The 19471-nt window shown below is 43.4% G+C and overlaps 2 protein-coding genes across 2 annotated transcripts; one reads left to right on the top strand and one right to left on the bottom strand.

Annotated features, from left to right (window-relative positions):
• Positions 1-4357: 4357 nt before the first annotated feature.
• LOC142833349 (PRAME family member 12-like) lies at positions 4358-7407 on the bottom strand. The gene is made up of 3 exons (XM_075944632.1): positions 7127-7407; positions 6223-6810; positions 4358-4925 (listed from the first exon to the last, which is right to left on the bottom strand). Exons 1-3 carry the CDS (start codon positions 7405-7407, stop codon positions 4358-4360), a joined length of 1437 nt encoding a protein of 478 aa, XP_075800747.1.
• Positions 7408-14439: 7032 nt separating this feature from the next.
• Positions 14440-17490, top strand: LOC142833348 (PRAME family member 12-like). The gene is made up of 3 exons (XM_075944631.1): positions 14440-14720; positions 15036-15623; positions 16923-17490. Exons 1-3 carry the CDS (start codon positions 14440-14442, stop codon positions 17488-17490), a joined length of 1437 nt encoding a protein of 478 aa, XP_075800746.1.
• Positions 17491-19471: the final 1981 nt, after the last annotated feature.

The raw sequence follows: 19471 nt of genomic DNA, 5'->3' as shown, positions 1-19471 counted from the left end.
ATACAATATTCTGTCTGTGTGTATGCCTGCAGGCCAGAAGAGGGCACCAGACCTCGTTACAGATGGTTGTGAGCCACCATGTGGTTGCTGGGAATTGAACTCAGGACCTTTGGAAGAGCAGGCAATGCTCTTAACCGCTGAGCCATCTCTCCAGCCCCGGATTGATTTTAGTTTAAAGTCTATTTTGTTAGATATTAGGATAGCTACACCAGCTTGTTTCTTAGGTCCATTTGATTGGAAAAAATTTTTTCCCAACCCTTCACTCTGAGGTGATGTCTGTCTTAGAGTTTGAGGTGTGTTTCTTTTATGCAGCAGAAGGATGGATTCTGTTTTCATATTCAATCTGTTAGCCTGTGTCTTTTTATAGGTGAGTTGAGTCCATTTATATTAAGGGATATTAATGACCAGTGATTGCTATCTTCTGTTAATTTCGTTTTCATTGGTGGTGATGCTAATTTGTGTGTTTTTCCCCTTCTTTGTGATTTGCTGCTGTGACATCATCAATTGTCAGTGTTCTCGCTCATATAGCTAACTTTCTCTTGATGTGAGCCTTGGCTTCCATTATTCATTTTATTTATTTGTTTATTACTATTATTTATTTATTTATTTTTTATACAAGGTTTCTCTATAGCTTTGGAACCTGTCCTTGACTAGCTCTTGTAGACGAGACCAGCCTTGAACTCTCAGACCCACCTGCCTCTACCTCAGGAGTGCTGGGATTAAAGGCGCACTCCACCACGGTCAGGTCCCTTTAATCATTTTACATCCTCAAGGCTGTGTGCTGAGCTGATCCCATCTGAATCACCTTCCATTGATGGAGAAGCCAAGGCTGCATCCCCATGCCTCCCCCTCCCCCACAACCTCCTCTCTTCCTGGCCTTCCACCACATACCCTTCTATACCTACACACAATATCTTTTATATGTTTAAGAGTCTCCTTTTGATTACACAACACACACACACACGTATTGGTTTTTGAGACACAGTTTCTCTGTGTAGCTCTCACCATTCTGAACTCATTCTGTAGACCAGGTTGGGCTTGAACTTGGATTTCAGGGATTATAGGCATGAGACACCAATACCCAGCTATTTTTGTACTTTTTTTTTTAAATATTTATTTATTTATTATGTATACAATATTCTGTCTGTGTGTATGTCTGCAAGCCAGAAGAGGGCACCAGACCTCATTACAGATGGTTGTGAGCCACCATGTGGTTGCTGGGAATTGAACTCAGAACCTTTGGAAGAGCAGGCAATGCTCTTAACCGCTGAGCCATCTCTCCAGCCCTATTTTTGTACTTTTAAAACCTTACAGTTATCTAGGCTTGGTGGTGAACACCTTTAATCACAGTACTCCAAAGTCAGAGGCTGTAGGATTTCAGAGTTCAAGACAGCCTGGTACATAGTGAGCTCTGCTATTGGTTCATGGTCCCATCATAAAGACTAGAATGTCCTCAGTCTTGCAGGGAACATTCTGCTTCATTGTCTCAGTGTTAAATTTAAATAGTGAACCATCACTTTACTCCTTTTTTAAAAAAAATATTTATTTTTTTATTATGTGTACAATATTCTGTCTGCGTGTATGCCTGAAGGCCAGAAGAGGGAACCAAACCCCATCACAGATGGCTGTGAACCACAAGTGGTTGCTGGGAATTGAACTCAGGACTCCTGGAAGAGCAGGCAATGCTCTCAACCTCTGAGCCATCTCTCCAGCCCCAGTCAATTTACTCCTAATTTGAGATTTCATGCTTTTTGTTGTTGTCGTCTTCCATCAGTTTCTGGAGACCTCAGGTCGGATGTGCTAAAGCTCTAGAAGTAACCAACTATCACATTGAACTAGTGAGTTTCCTGACTGTAGCATGTAAATTATCATCTCCATCCCATAGTCCTGTCTTTCCCAGTGCTATACTGTTGCAGACCACGCCAATGATACTGAAGCTTTACTGCTTCTATTGAGTGTTTCCTTCCCGGAAACATCAGTACAGTGATAACTGGCAATCAAAGTCAGTAGCTAATGATGCCCATTTCCCAGATGCTATCAATTGTTTCAGGAAGAGTCAACTAGGTGAATGGAGGCTCAGAAGATTGGGACCTGGGAGTTTCCTTTACTTTACTTGAGGTCATGGAGTACCACCTTTGTTTCCTGTTGACTGCTTCTCAGTCGGAATGGATTCACCTGCACTGTGGTTGGAATTGGACAGGGTATTTGAGAAAGAGCATGCTTTTGACAGTCATCCCAGACAGAAGGATGACTTTAAAACCAACAGACAGTGAGGAAAACGTGAAGACTGAGGCCTCCACCATCACCTGTCAGGAGCGTTCATCATGAGCAATTGTGGCCATGACATAATTACAGAAAATAGCAATAAATGATTCGGACGTCAACCTACTTGAGAAATTCCTGTCAGGTGGAGGATCCCTGCCTGGCAGAGCCAGGAGCACCACTGACTCTGAATACTCTGGATCGCTTTCCTCTGTAATTTACCTTTGATATCTCCCCCATTAACATGCATTTTAATGTTATATGTACATGTAATCTCATGATTACATCTCAAATTAATGGGCACACATGTATTTCTGGGTGGTCAAAAGGATGACTCTTCTCTCTACTATATTCTCCACATTATGGTGAGAAACTCGGAAGTGTTTGCCTATCATTAGCCTTACTGACAGAGCAAGTTGGCCAGACATGCGTCCTTCTGGACAGATCTAAGATCTAAGCCCTTCAAAGGATTTATCTCTTTTTTTCTTTTTTTTTTTGTGTCAGTGTTTCTTTGTAGCTTTGGGACTGGTAATGGAACTAGCTCCTGTAGACCAGGCTGGCCTCGAACTCACAAAGATCCGCCTGCTTCTGCCTCTTGAGTGTAGGATTAAAGGCATGTGCCACTACAACCCAGCTGGATTTATTTTTATTTATTTATTTATTTATTTTTTATTTATTTTTGGTTTTTCAAGACAGGGTTGCTCTGTGGCTTTAGGAGGCTGTTCTGGAACAAGCTCTTGTCAACCAGGTTGGCCTAAAACTCACAGAGATCTGCTTTCCTCTGCCTCTTGAGTGCTGGGAATAAAGGTTTGCATCACCATCACCTGACTTCCTTCAAAGGATTTATGATGAATAAGAGCAATATTGCATGTGTGTGTCCTTATTATATCATAGTCTTCAAAGAGACCAGTAACACCTAATTAACTAACCATTTCCAGAAATTATTAATCACACTTAAGAACTGTAAAATAGTGCACAGCGTTTTTGTCTTTTTTGTAGATCTGTCAACAGTTTAGTTTTCTCTCTCTAAAAGACAGCCAGGGACTCTTCACAGTTAACAGGTGTGGTTATCTCCAAACTAGGTGATAAGTTTTGCTACATCTCTTCAAAGAATGCCTGTGTCCCTGGGAATTTTGTTTGTAGTATTTCTTTAATGTTAAGTTATAATTAATTGCTAGTGAATGGGTAAGTATGTATTATATGCTTGGGAATATCTAACTGCAGAAGACATAGATTGAGATGAAATAGATAGAGAAGAAGAAAGAACGTAGAGAAATTAGAACAAGAATGAATTGGAGCAGAGATTTGTAATAGAGAATTGGAATTAGAAATGAGACAGAGAATAAGAGGAAAGAAATTGCAAAAGATTAGGAAGGAAAAAATAAAGATCACATAAATGGAAAGACCACATGAGAGAAGATTCTTTTTCTACAGCCATCAGACTTTTTTGTTTTTATGTTTATTGTGTCTGCTCTTCTTGAAAACAAAGTGAACGTCTTCAAGTGTGCTCTCATTCAAAATTGCTTTATTGAAAATGATTGGAAATCATAATGCTAAGGACAGTGGGGGAAGTAATATTCACCTTGTGTTTCTGCCCAAGCAAGGGAAAGACAAATCACAGCAGAACACTGCTAATCCACTAAGTCCAATGCCACTCCATGGTTCAGTCAACCGGATATTTCACAGAGCAGATATGCTCCCAATTCTCATGTGAGGTGGACAACCAGAAGATGGATTCCTTCCAGCAACAGAGCACTGGGAGACCCTCCTCACCCAGTCCCCTTTGCTCTTTGGAATTTCTTTTCATTTTAACCCCTTCCTTGTCCCTATGGTTGGTCATACCATGAAAGTGCCGGGATGGATTCCCCTCAATTTTCAGATCTCTTTTGATGCACTAGGGCAGGGCTGTACTGTTGACAGATCACGTGCATCCAGTTCTCTGTGTCAATGTTTATTCTTCAAATATGAACAACGAGTAAAGCAATCTTCTTTCCCAAGTACACACAAAAATGCTTGAATCCAGGTTTTGTGTCTCTAATGAGTCCTTTGAGTCCAGGCTTTCATTTCTCAGAGCCCAGCAGTGATCCCTCCTCATTCATTGCCAACATGAACATAGTGTGGTCTCCATGTTATAGACAGAGAAGTCCCGACAATCTAGACATCTTTTACTCACAAAGCAGACCTCTTTCGGCTGTCTTATAGCCCTCAGAGTTTCCATGAGCTCACTGCAGTGTTGGTTAAACCTGTCTGGATGGACATCACCAAATTCATCATAGACCTCGTCAGGGGCGGGGTATAGCTCCCGGGTGAGCAGAGTCAGTTTTGCAGTGTGCTGCAGCAGCTTCCTAATGCTGGCCACAGACAGGAAGTTCTTCAGAAAATTGACCTCAATGAGCTGGGTGCACTGGCTCAGGGCAGGCAAGAGGGCACTAATCTGGAAATCCATGATCATACAATCCTTCAGTATTAATATCTGCAGAGTAGCTGTCAGTCTCTCTAGCAGGCTTCTTAGAAGTAGATTGTCTAAATTTAAAAAGGTTACACCACTCAAGTCCAGATGTTTGAGCATGTGGATGCTGGGACACTGGGACAGATAACTCATGTCTGCATTTGATAGCAAGCATCGAGTGATTGAAAGGGTCTCCAAGGGACTCTCCATGCACCTACAGAGAGACAAAGGAGTTTATCTCAGTAAAGTCTAATAACGGATAAGAAAGGATGATACTTCAATGTGGCTGAGGCTAGTTAGGCCGAAGTTCATTTTGAGAGCATCATGAAGATCAAGACCAGGGTACTCCCTGATGCAGAGTTAACAACACATGCAAAATAACTGTGACAGTTTCTGCCCCCAAATCTGTTCCGTCTGCACAGTCTAGCACAGAATCATCTAAGCTGACAGTTGTTACCTGCAGGAGACCAAGAAGGACCAAAAAGGGTGCACTTATAACCATTCCTGGGTGTTGGGCCTCATGAGGCCTGTGTGTGAGGCCCAGCGTAACTTTGTGAACTTAACTAGTCTTTGTTGAGACCCAGTGTAATTCCCTGAGACTAATTTGAGTTGGCATGAGGCCTGGTGTAACTTCCTGAGCCTAGCTAGAGTTTGGATTCATGTCTCTATCTAGCCGACCTAAACCCTCCTCTGCCCAGCAATGTCTCCTCAACTGTGGCAGAATATTATTGGCACTTATTCCTTACTCTGCCTCAACCAATCCCAAGCTGCTCCAGCTCATCACCATCCTATATGGTTCTGCCTGATACCATTAAATGAGATCCTGCTCTGACAGACTCCCAATTCAGTGGGTGTGTTTCTCCGGCATGGTCAAGTAGGGAGAGAAGCTGGGCCATTCAATACTCACCATCCCACTGAGACCCAGGGAGAGTCTAGTAGTTCCAGCTCTGTTTGAATCACCATGCCCCTGCTCTTTCTGCCAGAGAACCAGGCAGCTGGGTGTGCCCATAACGGTCTCAATGAGCCCCACTTTTGTAGCACAGCCTCTGTCCTGCTCACAGGCCTTCCCTGTTGTCTTATTCACTCCCAATCATTCCCCATTGCCCTACCTCTGTTCAAAAAACACTTGACATCGGGAATGTGTGTATGTGTGTGTAAGAGAGATAGAGATTAGAGATAAAGGGAGAGAGAGAGAAAGAGAGAGAGACAGAGACAGAGACAGAGATTTAAATTGTTATAAGTACTCAGGAGAGAGCTGACAAGGGCCAGCATGTGGCTTAAGACCTCCTACACTTTGTGGATCTGTTTTTGCTTCAACTGCTTCCCTAGCAAAGGCAGTTCCTAGACCGTGAATGCTAGAGCAGCAGAAAGACTATGAAATCAATTATCCTAAGGACATTGCACTCCTGCAGTCAGGAGTGGAGGGGAAGCCACAGGTGGACACTGGTGTGTCATGGAACACTGCAAGACTTTTCCCTGGCCTGTGGAGCAAGAACTCTATCCTTCCTCACCTGAGTACTTGATCCAGTCGTTCATTCAGGAAGCAGACATCATTCAGTTTGAGATGCTGGATCTTTTTGAGTTCTGGGATCTGGGAAATGATCTCTGTAATACACTGATGGACCACCTTGCATTTTCCAAACCACTCAAAAGGTACGGAGATTCCATTGAGAAGAATTTTCTGAAGGTTTTTCATCTGGTTCAGGCCAGGGGCTATCTTCACAAGGGTTCTCAGGTTCCAAGGTGCACTCACTTTGAATTCCTCAATAGAGCTTGGCTCAAATACCTGGAGCAGCATTAGGGGGTTGTAGAGAGGGGTGACCCCAAACTCCAGCTTTGGGCAAATCACCTGCACCACTTGTTTTCTCAGCTTGGCCCAGAGATAGAAGTATTTTAGGCATTTACTGAGATGTCTGGTCTTGAGGGAAAGGTTCATCCACACAGTCACAACCTGGTTTCCCCCTCGTCTGCGACTATAAACCACTGGTCGGGTCTCACCGATGACATCTGGAGAGCAGACACCATCCTCCATTCCAACCCAAAAGTTCCAGAAGTTATGTTGGGCATCCCGCAAATCTAGCACTTGGAGTTTGCAACTCCTGTTGGTCAAACGAGAAGGAGATTCAAATGACAATTTGAGTATCAATTTATTCTTTACTTTGACCCCACTCCTCCACTTCCCTGAAATCTATTCCTTCAACCCAGCGTGTTTTCATTTCTATTGACTGACAGAGAGGGAGGAGGAGGGCCATTGTGTATTGACCTCATCTCTTCTCCGTCTGCTCTGCGCACCACTGCCCTTTTGCGCTTATCCACTTCTCTAAGCTCTGATTCCACTTGAATCCCATTCTGAAGTCTGTGGTCACTTCCCTCCCCCCAGAGCCTTCCTTTCCATGGTACCTTGGTCTCACTTACCCAGGTTGATCCTTCTTGTTAATCACCAAATCCAGGCCCCACAGCACAGCCTTCAAGGTCTTCAGGTTGGGAGTCTTCATCAGGGCTCCTACAGGAAGGCATGGGAAGGGCCAGGCTGCCACCAAGGCCCTTATGATGTTTGTCTGGTTGCCCTTGAAGGCGTCTATGAACAGTGGTGGGAAGAATGCCTTGGGCATCTGCTTCAGGGAAGCATTGGCCAAGGCTTCATTCTTTAGCAGACTTTTTCTGGCCAGCCTCTCGAGTGTGGGTGGGGAGCTCATCCTGACGTGCAAGTAGGCAGATGCTGTGGAAAGAAGCAGAGGAATAAAGCCTTTCAGAAAAAACACCTTTAGCAAGTCAGTTTTTGTCCTTCATCGTGTAAACTATGCAGGGCCAGAGCCACTCACCTGAACAGTTTGGAAACCTTAGATTTCCTATTTTCTGCTATCTGTCTTTCTCATAGCCATAGTCCCCTCAAAGGCCTCCTGGAGATGAGCACACATTTGAACTAATGATCCTGCCCAATGCTACTCCCCTGAATCATACTACACTACAGTAGGCCACAAGAAAGAGGAAAATCAAATGTGAACCAGACACTTTTGCAGGAAAATATCTCACGATCCTCAAGTTCAATGTTCAAGGTCCCTCACACAAGCTATTTTTTGAATTTAGCCATGGAACTTGTTGGGAGCATCTGTGAAATGGATTCAGTTCCTATTATTCCAAAAAGCTTTAGAACCTGAAACCAAGCTGAGCACTTGCAGGCAAAGGCCTAAATTTTCTCTCAACTAAACACCACCCTGGGCGACATGAGGTTGACAGAGGGAGTACCAATTCTAATTGGTCTTAATTAAAAAGAAAAAAACAGAGTTAGATATTAGGGGGTGAAAGCTGAAAGATCAGAGAAGTAGAGCAGTCAACCATAAATTCTTACCTCTAGGAACTCCTCAGACCAAACAGGGTCTCAACAACTCCTCAGACTGAATGCCTTGAGCTCCTGTTTCCTCCCGCCTTATATTCCTCTCCCCAGCCAATCATATCCCTTCCTGACTCCACCTCCCTAATGTTGGGATTAAAGGTGTGTGACTCATAAATACTGGAATTAAAGGTGTGAGACACTAACACCTGCCTCCATTGCTCTTTGAGACTGGATCAGTCTCGAGTAGCTCAGGCTGGCCTTGAACTCACAGAGATCCATCTATCTTTTCCTACCAAATGCTGGAGTTAAGGTGTGTGCCACACTGCCTTGCTAATATAACTAACTAGTGTCTCAGCTTCACACTTGGATCCTCAGTTAAGCTGTATTTGCTAGATCACAAACAAAATATAATCACATTGAATTACATATTTCTAACTAAGACTGGAGTAGTTGTGCAGTGTTTGCTCTTGTTCCCTAGTCTTTGAATTTTGTAACATCAGCACTCTAGTAAGGCCTCTACAATTGCGATCCAGATCTCAGAATTTGTAACACTTCACTTCAATGTTGTTCTAGGCTAGCCTGGGCAACATCAGACTTTCAGTTTCAAAAGAGCCCCAGCAAACAAAGCAAAACAAATACAAAAGCAAAAATCCTAACAGGAAATGAGAGACTGCTGATCCCGGGTATGACTGTGTCCTGTTGGGGGGAATCGCTTACATAATCCGGACACACGGAACATGTGTTACAGGTCAAAGTTCCAAGCAGTCATTCCGGGCTCCAAGTCTCCCAGAGTCTTGCCTGGCCAATCTAACCCCCACATCCCCTTTCCCCTCACACTTTCCCTTTATAGCCCCACCTTTCCGCTAAAGCCTGCCCCTCTCTGGATGACTGAACATCTTTCCATCCAATTCCACTTGGACGTCAGCATCTGCATCTTGAGTAGATCAGATGTGGGAATTTACAAAATCTGAGACTGTAGTCACATCCCAAACCCCTCTAGAATACTTCTCCACAAACTCCAAGCTCTAATACATTGCCTTATGTATATTATTGTTATCGAGTTTCTTCCATAAAAGGCTCAATAACTTTCTAAGGTCTATCTGAACTCATTTTGTGCCTGAGTTGATCAACAATCCTCCAGCCTAGTAGAAGTTAAGGAACAGACCATTTTCAGTTTGATTAGATCTCCATGCAGGAAAGAATGAACTAAGATACTGCTGAAGATGAGGACCCATTCCCAGAGTTATCCCACAAACACTAAATCTTCCTTTCTTTTTCCATCCTTCTTCCCTTTTTTCCCTCCTTCATTCGTTCTTTCATTCATCCCATCCCATCTCTCTTACTGTATTCAGGTCTCCTCTCTTTTTTTCTTTGTTCCTTCCTTTATTTCCATAGCTATTTTCATTCTGCTTTTGATGAAAGCATTTTCATGATAGGCCAAAAAACAACTGTATTGCCGAGTGGTATTGAGTCAATGTCTTGAAATCAAATGTGTATATTCTGTTTGTTACGGGTACCTCTCTTCAAGGAATCATGTTGGTGCTGACAAGCCAAGTAGGGGCCTACAGAGGCAGGGAAGGAAGGTCCCTGAAGACCTAGAGAGGAAGGCTCTCTCTGCTCTCCTCCTCCATTCTCTCCCGATTGGCAGTAGTTTAAATGGCCAAAGTTTAACCTGTCCCTCCCTAACACCTACAATGCGCTGACTACATTGGAAACAGCAGCACATTGTGTCCCTGGATGATTTCACCTGTGCCTGACATTTGGTGCTTTGGGTTCTGTGTGGAGATGAAGATGCTGTGTTTATAGCTTGTGTTTATAGCCTGTGATAGTCACTTCAAATGAACTCTTTAACTGTTTCTTTTATTCCTCCAATTCCTTCTCTCTCTTTTTATTTCGTGTGTCCTCTCTTCCTTTTTTTTTTTTTTGCTCCTTCCTTTATTTTCACGGCTATACTAGTTCTGCTTTTGATGGAATCATTTCCATGACAAGGCCAGAGAAGAGCTGTATTTCCAAGTAGTGTCGAGTCAGTGTTGTGAAATTCAGAGCTCTTACCTTGAAGAAATCCTCAGACCAAAAGAGAGCGAGTTGCTTTCCTCGCACCTTATGTTTATCTCTAGAGCTGGGATTAAAGGCTTGTGACTGACTCCCTAGTATTGGGATTAAAGGTGTGAGCCATGACCAAGTGTAACTGTTTTTGCATTGTTCTTGTGTAGCCAAGGGTGGCCTTGAATTCACAGAGATCCAGCTGCCTCTGTCTCCCAAATCCTGGGATTAAAGATGTTTGACACCACTGCCTGGCCTCTAGTGACTTATTTTTACCTCTGATCATCAGGTAAACTTTACTTATAGAACATACATAAAATATCACTACAGTGAGTGACTTACTTGATTTCAACACTGGTAGCAGGTGTTCTAATCCCTGCAGGGACAGGTAGTCACTCCAGGCTCCAAGGCTCAGAATGTCCTCTCTAGTCATTCTGATCCTTATATCCCCTTTTCCCTCACACATAACCCTTGTAGTCCCCCCTCTCAGCCCCAAGCTGCCACCAGACTGGACAATGGAGCAGCCACCCTTTTTGATATTTTACACTTGTAGTTTGAGTGTGTCAGATCTCCATGTGGGAATGCATAAAACCTGAGATTACCGTGAGGATCCCATGGCCATCCATGAAATTTCTCAACAAACTCTGAGCTCTGGGCTTCCTTGTTACCTTGTATTATTAGTTTTTAAATTTTTCCTCATAATTTCTTCCATACAGCTGAGGCCTATCTGGAACTCGTTATACACCCTGTGCTGACCTGTAATTCTGGGCAATCCTCCTTCCTGGGTGTGTTGGTGTGAATTGGGTTTGTCTAGTTAATTAGATCTCCTTTCAGGAGAGAGAGTGAACTGAGACTCTGTAGAAGGTAAAAACCCATTCCCCAAGTCACCTCACAACACTAAGAATTTGTTTATTAAATGTGCTTTAATTTATTAGTCTCTTCATTTTCAAGTGTGTACCAGCTTTGGCCCTTATGGAATGATTGCCATGATGCGTGGAAAGCACAGCTGGGCTTCAGTAACCCTCCTGCCATAGGGTGTGTTCAGATCTCCTGCCAGAGAATAAACTGAAATTCTGGTGAAAACCAGCACTTGTTATATTTTTGATTTCTGTGTTCTGCACAGGCTAATTTTATGGCCTGAACCGTACTCCATAGTAGTCAATAGTGCTATGGTCTGGGAGCATACTATTTCTCGTGGTTCATTGAAAGTAGCTATTACTCAGGGGGATGGGAAATGAGGGACAAAGTCAACATCTGTGTGGTATTCAGAGTGAGCTCAAGGCCAGTCTGAGTAATTTATATGAGAGCTTGTGTCCCAATGGGAACAATCTGAAATGGCCTGAGATGTCTAGAGGTTGCATTCACATCAATCTGTTCTCCATAAAGGAAAGAGAATTAACTGAGACCACATTAAAGGAGGGCAAAGTTTTTAATCCAGAGTGTTGGGAACAAAGATTTGGACCAACATAATGGGAATTCCTGGAGTTTATTTGAGAGAGTCTAAACTAGGCAAGACTGTTCTTAAACTCAGATCACTCTGGCTCTGTACAGATTCCTAGGCCCATTTTAGAATTCAAGTTAGAGTCTGCTCTGTAATTCAATCCCTTTCTAATTCCTCGCACTTTTGTTTCACAGAACACAGATTCCCAGGTGTTTGAATTATGATTTCCTCTTAACTCTGGCTTATGAATTGTCCTGGGATCTGCTATTAGTTTTCTGAACACAAGCCCCATGTCTGAGTTGATTCGAGAACTAATCTTTAGGAATGTGATTGTATCAGCCTTGACTATTTCACTTGGCATTGTCTGAGAGTGAAATTTAAAGAAAAATACAGGTAGCACGAAAAAGTCACACCTGGGAACTCAAATTAAGGTCCTGAGCATAGAAGTTCCCAGTTCCAGGCTAAAGATTCCTGCATGAAGAGAAATTATATCTACATGAAATTAAACAAACTCAGATAGATGACCCGGGAATGTGGCTCGGTCTCAGAGCACTTGTGTATTGGTCCCAAACCCTACAACCAAACAATATCGATGAAGACATTCTATGCCATATTTTATATGAGATCCCCTAAAGTGTGAAACTATCAGATCCTGTGATATAGATACGAATAACTTGCATTGGTATGGATCTCGGTTTATTGATACAAATTTAAGGTCAAATATGCTGGCTTCAATGAATAAGTTAATCATAGTCATAGTCTAAGTTTTTTCCTGTGTTTAGATCTGATCCTACATCAACAAATCCCAGATGGATTAAGATTACACTCAATTGTGGAATCCGACTAGAGACTTAGTCTGGGTGGGCGTGACTACAGAGGGGCGGGTTCAGTGCAAAGGTTTATAAAGAGTCAGAGCAGCCAGAGAAGCCCTCAGAGTCTCAGAAACCTGAAGACACAACGCCTGGATTTGGAGGCCTCTCACCAGTGCTGACTCAGGTAGGTGTCTCAGCTCCACCGTCTATGCAGCCCAGTCTAGCCTTGTCTGTGCTTCAGATACTTGTGTTCTTTTTAGTTTGTGGGGAATTCTGTTTCTTTTGGTTTGGGGGCTTTTTGTTTTGTTTTTGTTTCTGTTTTTCTCTGTAGCTTTGGAGCCTATCCTGGATCTAGCTCTTGTAGAGCAGGCTGGCCTCGAACTCACAAAGATTTGCCTGCCTCTGCCTCCCAAGTGCTTGGATTAAAAACGTGCACCACCAAAGTCCGGCATCTCTCTATTAAACTATATTTTTAATTTTTACATTACATTTTCAAATGAGCTATATAAACATAATACCTTCAAGCCGGGTGGTGGTGGCACACACCTTTAATCCCAGCACTCTTGAGGCAGAGGCAGGCGGATCTCTGTGAGTTCTAGGCCAGCCTGGTCTACAAGAGCTAGTGCCAGGACGGGCTCCAAGGCTACAGAGAAACCCTGTCTCGAAAAACTAAAAAAAAAATAATAATAATAATACCTTCATCAAGAGCACAATTATACATAAAGTATATTATGTAAGCCATTCTGCCCCAACAGTACACAGTCATACCCGGGAACAGCAGTCTCTCATTTCCTGTTAGGATTTTTGCTTTTGTATTTGTTTTGTTTTGTTTGCTGGGGCTTGTTTGAAACTGAAAGTCTGATGTTGCCCAGGCTAGCCTAGAACAACATTGAAGTGAAGTGTTACAAATTCTGAGATCTGGATCGCAATTGTAGAGGCCTTACTAGAGTGCTGATGTTACAAAATTCAAAGACTAGGGAACAAGAGCAAACACTGCACAACTACTCCAGTCTTAGTTAGAAATATGTAATTCAATGTGATTATATTTTGTTTGTGATCTAGCAAATACAGCTTAACTGAGGATCCAAGTGTGAAGCTGAGACACTAGTTAGCTATATTAGCAAGGCAGTGTGGCACACACCTTAACTCCAGCATTTGGTAGGAAAAGATAGATGGATCTCTGTGAGTTCAAGGCCAGCCTGAGCTACTCGAGACTGATCCAGTCTCAAAGAGCAACAGAGGCAGGTGTTAGTGTCTCACACCTTTAATTCCAGTATTTATGAGTCACACACCTTTAATCCCAACATTAGGGAGGTGGAGTCAGGAAGGGATATGATTGGCTGGGGAGAAGAATATAAGGTGGGAGGAAACAGGAGCTCCAGGCTTTCAGTCTGAGGAGTTGTTGAGACCCTGTTTGGTCTGAGGAGTTCCTAGAGGTAAGAATTTATGGTTGACTGCTCTACTTCTCTGATCTTTCAGCTTTCACCCCCTAATATCTAACTCTGTTTTTTTCTTTTTAATTAAGACCAATTAGAATTGGTACTCCCTCTGTCAACCTCATGTCACCCAGGGTGGTTTTTAGTTGAGAGAAAATTTAGGTCATTGCCTGCAAGTGCTCAGCTTGGTTTCAGGTTCTAAAGCTTTTTGGAATAATAGGAACTGAATGCATTTCACAGATGCTCCCAACAAGTTCCATGGCTAAATTCAAAAAAATAGCTTGTGTGAGGGACCTCGAACATTGCACTTGAGGATCGTGAGATGTTTCCCTGCAAAAGTGTCTGGTTCACATTTGATTTTCCTCTTTCTTGTGGCCTACTGTAGTGTAGTATGATTCAGGGGAGTAGCATTGGGCAGGATAACCAGGATCATTAGTTCAAATGTGTGCTCATCTCCAGGAGGCCTTTGAGGGGACTATGGCTATGAGAAAGACAGATAGCAGAAAATAGGAAATCTAAGGTTTCCAAACTGTTCAGGTGAGTGGCTCTGGCCCTGCATAGTTTACACGATGAAGGACAAAAACTGACTTGCTAAAGGTGTTTTTTCTGAAAGGCTTTATTCCTCTGCTTCTTTCCACAGCATCTGCCTACTTCAGGTCAGGATGAGCTCCCCACCCACACTCGAGAGGCTGGCCAGAAAAAGTCTGCTAAAGAATGAAGCCTTGGCCAATGCTTCCCTGAAGCAGATGCCCAAGGCATTCTTCCCACCACTGTTCATAGACGCCTTCAAGGGCAACCAGACAAACATCATAAGGGCCTTGGTGGCAGCCTGGCCCTTCCCATGCCTTCCTGTAGGAGCCCTGATGAAGACTCCCAACCTGAAGACCTTGAAGGCTGTGCTGTGGGGCCTGGATTTGGTGATTAACAAGAAGGATCAACCTGGGTAAGTGAGACCAAGGTACCATGGAAAGGAAGGCTCTGGGGGGAGGGAAGTGACCACAGACTTCAGAATGGGATTCAAGTGGAATCAGAGCTTAGAGAAGTGGATAAGCGCAAAAGGGCAGTGGTGCGCAGAGCAGACGGAGAAGAGATGAGGTCAATACACAATGGCCCTCCTCCTCCCTCTCTGTCAGTCAATAGAAATGAAAACACGCTGGGTTGAAGGAATAGATTTCAGGGAAGTGGAGGAGTGGGGTCAACGTAAAGAATAATTGATACTCAAATTGTCATTTGAATCTCCTTCTCGTTTGACCAACAGGAGTTGCAAACTCCAAGTGCTAGATTTGCGGGATGCCCAACATAACTTCTGGAACTTTTGGGTTGGAACGGAGGATGGTGTCTGCTCTCCAGATGTCATCAGTGAGACCCAACCAGTGGATTATAGTCCCAGACGAGGGGGAAAACAGGTTGTGACTGTGTGGATGAACCTTTCCCTCAAGACCAGACATCTCAGTAAATACCTAAAATACTTCTATCTCTGGGCCAAGCTGAGAAAACAAGTGGTGCAGGTGATTTGCCCAAAGCTGGAGTTTGGGGTCACCCCTCTCTACAACCCCCTAATGCTGCTGCAGGTATTTGAGCCAAGCTCTATTGAGGAATTCAAAGTGAGTGCACCTTGGAACCTGAGAACCCTTGTGAAGATAGCCCCTGGCCTGAACCAGATGAAAAACCTTCAGAAAATTCTTATCAATAGAATCTCCGTACCTTTTGAGTGGTTTGGAAACCGCACGAAGGTCAATCAGTGTATTACAGAGATCATTTCCCAGATCCCAGAACTCAAAAAGATCCAGCATCTCAAACTGAATGATGTCTGCTTCCTGAATGAACGACTGGATCAAGTACTCAGGTGAGGAAGGATAGAGTTCTTGCTCCACAGGCCAGGGAAAAGTCTTGCAGTGTTCCATGACACACCAGTGTCCACCTGTGGCTTCCCCTCCACTCCTGACTGCAGGAGTGCAATGTCCTTAGGATAATTGATTTCGTAGTCTTTCTGCTGCTCTAGCATTCACGGTCTAGGAACTGCCTTTGCTAGGGAAGCAGTTGAAGCAAAAACAGATCCACAAAGTGTATGAGGTCTTAAGCCACATGCTGGCCCTTGTCAGCTCTCTCCTCAGTACTGTTAACAGTTTAAATCTCTGTCTCTCTCTCTTTCTCTCTCTCTCTCTCTCCCTTTATCTCTATCTCTCTTACACACACATACACACATTCCCGATGTCAAGTGTTTTTTGAACAGAGGTAGGGCAATGGGGAATGATTGGGAGTGAATAAGACAACAGGGAAGGCCTGTGAGCAGGACAGAGGCTGTGATACAAAAGTGGGCTCATTGAGACCGTTATTGTCACACCCAGCTGCCTGGTTCTCTGGCAGAAAGAGCAGGGGCATGGTGATTCAGAGAGAGCTGGAACTACTAGACCCTCCCTGGGGCTCAGAGGGATTGTGAGTATTGAATGGCCCAGCTTCTCTCCCTACTTGACCATGCCGGAGAAACACACCCACTGAATTGGGAGTCTGTCAGAGCAGGATCTCATTTAATGGTATCAGGCAGAACCATATAGGATGGTGATGAGCTGGAGCAGCTTGGGATTGGTTGAGGCAGAGTAAGGAATAAGTGCCAATAATATTCTGCCACAGTTGAGGAGACATTGCTGGGCAGAGGAGGGTTTAGGTCGGCTAGATAGAGACATGAATCCAAACTCTAGCTAGGCTCAGGAAGTTACACCAGGCCTCATGCCAACTCAAATTAGTCTCAGGGAATTACAATGGGCCTCAACAAAGACTAGTTAAGTTCACAAAGCTTACTTCTCAGGGAATTACGCTGGGCCTCACACACAGGCCTCATGAGGCCCAACACCCAGGGATGGTTATAAGTGCACCCTTTTTGGTCCTTCCTGGTCTCCTGCAGGTAACAACTGTCAGCTTAGATGATTCTGTGCTAGACTGTGCAGACGGAACAAATTTGGGGACAGAAACTGTCACAGTTATTTTGCATGTGTTGTTAACTCTGCATCAGGGAGTACCCTGGTCTTGATCTTCATGATGCTCTCAAAATGAACTTCGGCCTAACTAGCCTCAGCCACATTGAAGTATCATCCTTTCTTATCCGTTATTAGACTTTCCTGAGATAAACTCCTTTGTCTCTCTGTAGGTGCATGGAGAGTCCCTTGGAGACCCTTTCAATCACTCGATGCTTGCTATCAAATGCAGACATGAGTTATCTGTCCCAGTGTCCCAGCATCCACATGCTCAAACATCTGGATCTGAGTGGCGTCACCTTTCTAAATTTAGACCATCTACTTTTAGGAAGCCTGCTAGAAAGACTGACAGCTACTCTGCAGACATTACAATTGAAGGGTTGTATGATCATGGATTTCCAGATTAGTGCCCTCTTGCCTGCCCTGAGCCAGTGCACCCAGCTCATTGAGGTCAATTTTCTGAAGAACTTCCTGTCTGTGGCCAGCATTAGGAAGCTGCTGCAGCACACTGCAAAACTGACTCTGCTCACCCGGGAGCTATACCCCGCCCCTGACGAGGTCTATGATGAATTTGGTGATGTCCATCCAGACAGGTTTAACCAACACTGCAGTGAGCTCATGGAAACTCTGAGGGCTATAAGACAGCCGAAAGAGGTCTGCTTTGTGAGTAAAAGATGTCTAGATTGTCGGGACTTCTCTGTCTATAACATGGAGACCACACTATGTTCATGTTGGCAATGAATGAGGAGGGATCACTGCTGGGCTCTGAGAAATGAAAGCCTGGACTCAAAGGACTCATTAGAGACACAAAACCTGGATTCAAGCATTTTTGGGTGTACTTGGGAAAGAAGATTGCTTTACTCGTTGTTCATATTTGAAGAATAAACATTGACACAGAGAACTGGATGCACGTGATCTGTCAACAGTACAGCCCTGCCCTAGTGCATCAAAAGAGATCTGAAAATTGAGGGGAATCCATCCCGGCACTTTCATGGTATGACCAACCATAGATACAAGGAAGGGGTTAAAATGAAAAGAAATTCCAAAGAGCAAAGGGGACTGGGTGAGGAGGGTCTCCCAGTGCTCTGTTGCTGGAAGGAATCCATCTTCTGGTTGTCCACCTCACATGAGAATCGGGAGCATATCTGCTCTGTGAAATATCCGGTTGACTGAACCATGGAGTGGCATTGGACTTAGTGGATTAGCAGTGTTCTGCTGTGATTTGTCTTTCCCTTGCTTGGGCAGAAACACAAGGTGAATATTACTTCCCCCACTGTCCTTAGCATTATGATTTCCAATCATTTTCAATAAAGCAATTTTGAATGAGAGCACACTTGAAGACGTTCACTTTGTTTTCAAGAAGAGCAGACACAATAAACATAAAAACAAAAAAGTCTGATGGCTGTAGAAAAAGAATCTTCTCTCATGTGGTCTTTCCATTTATGTGATCTTTATTTTTTCCTTTCTAATCTTTTGCAATTTCTTTCCTCTTATTCTCTGTCTCATTTCTAATTCCAATTCTCTATTACAAATCTCTGCTCCAATTCATTCTTGTTCTAATTTCTCTACGTTCTTTCTTCTTCTCTATCTATTTCATCTCAATCTATGTCTTCTGCAGTTAGATATTCCCAAGCATATAATACATACATACCCATTCACTAGCAATTAATTATAACTTAACATTAAAGAAATACTACAAACAAAATTCCCAGGGACACAGGCATTCTTTGAAGAGATGTAGCAAAACTTATCACCTAGTTAGTAGATAACCACACCTGTTAACTGTGAAGAGTCCCTGGCTGTCTTTTAAAGGGAAAAACCAAACTGTTGACAGATCTACAAAAAATACAAAAACCATGTGCACTATTTTACAGTTCTTAAGTGTGATTAATAATTTCTGGAAATGGTTAGTTAATTAGGTGTTACTGGTCTCTTTGAAGACTATGATAGAATAAGGACAGACACATGCAATATTGCTCTTATTCATCATAAATCTTTTGAAGGAAGCCAGGTGATGGTGATGCAAACCTTTATTCCCAGCACTCAAGAGGCAGAGGAAAGCAGATCTCTGTGAGTTTTAGGCCAACCTGATCGAGAAGAGCTTGTTCCAGGACAGCCTCCTAAAGCCACAGAGCAACCCTGTCTTGAAAAACAAAAAATAAATAATAAATAAATAAATAAATATAAAAAATAAATCCAGTTGGGTGATGGTGGCACATGCCTTTAATCCTACACTCAAGAGGCAGAAGCAGGCGGATCTTTGTGACTTTGAGGCCAGCCTGGTCTACAAGAGCTAGTTCCAGTACAGGCCTCAAAGCTACAGAGAAACACTGACGAAAAAAAAGAAAAGATAAATCCTTTGAAGGGCTTAGATCTTAGATCTGTCCAGAAGGACGCATGTCTGGTCAACTTGCTCTGTCAGTAAGGCTAATGATAGGAACATACTTTCAAGTTTCTCACCATAATGTGGAGAATATAGTAGAGAGGTGTCATCCTTTTGACCATCCAGAAATACATGTGTGCCCATTAATTTGAGATGTAATCATGAGATTACATGTACATATAACATTAAAATGCATGTTAATGGGGGAGATATCAAAGGTAAATTACAGAGGAAAGCGATCCAGAGTATTCAGAGTCAGTGGTGCTCCTGCTCTGCCAGGCAGGGATCCTCCACCTGACAGGAATTTCTCAAGTAGGTTCACGTCCGAATCATTTATTG

This window comes from Microtus pennsylvanicus, chromosome 13, assembly GCF_037038515.1.
Source record: "Microtus pennsylvanicus isolate mMicPen1 chromosome 13, mMicPen1.hap1, whole genome shotgun sequence".
Taxonomy (NCBI): Eukaryota; Metazoa; Chordata; class Mammalia; order Rodentia; family Cricetidae; genus Microtus; species Microtus pennsylvanicus.
Note: the sequence above shows the minus strand (reverse complement) of the source record. Positions and strands in the feature narration are given on the sequence as shown.

What these genes read in the sequence shown, in the direction of transcription:
- LOC142833348 (XM_075944631.1), top strand. Translation starts at nt 14,440, where the DNA reads ATGAGCTCCCCACCCACACTCGAGAGGCTGGCCAGAAAAAGTCTGCTA. An exon ending in AACAAGAAGGATCAACCTGG is followed by an intron (nt 14,721 to 15,035) that starts GTAAGTGAGACC and finishes TTTGACCAACAG; the next exon opens with GAGTTGCAAACTCCAAGTGC. An exon ending in CGACTGGATCAAGTACTCAG is followed by an intron (nt 15,624 to 16,922) that starts GTGAGGAAGGAT and finishes GTCTCTCTGTAG; the next exon opens with GTGCATGGAGAGTCCCTTGG.
- LOC142833349 (XM_075944632.1), bottom strand. Translation starts at nt 7,407, where the DNA reads ATGAGCTCCCCACCCACACTCGAGAGGCTGGCCAGAAAAAGTCTGCTA. An exon ending in AACAAGAAGGATCAACCTGG is followed by an intron (nt 6,811 to 7,126) that starts GTAAGTGAGACC and finishes TTTGACCAACAG; the next exon opens with GAGTTGCAAACTCCAAGTGC. An exon ending in CGACTGGATCAAGTACTCAG is followed by an intron (nt 4,926 to 6,222) that starts GTGAGGAAGGAT and finishes GTCTCTCTGTAG; the next exon opens with GTGCATGGAGAGTCCCTTGG.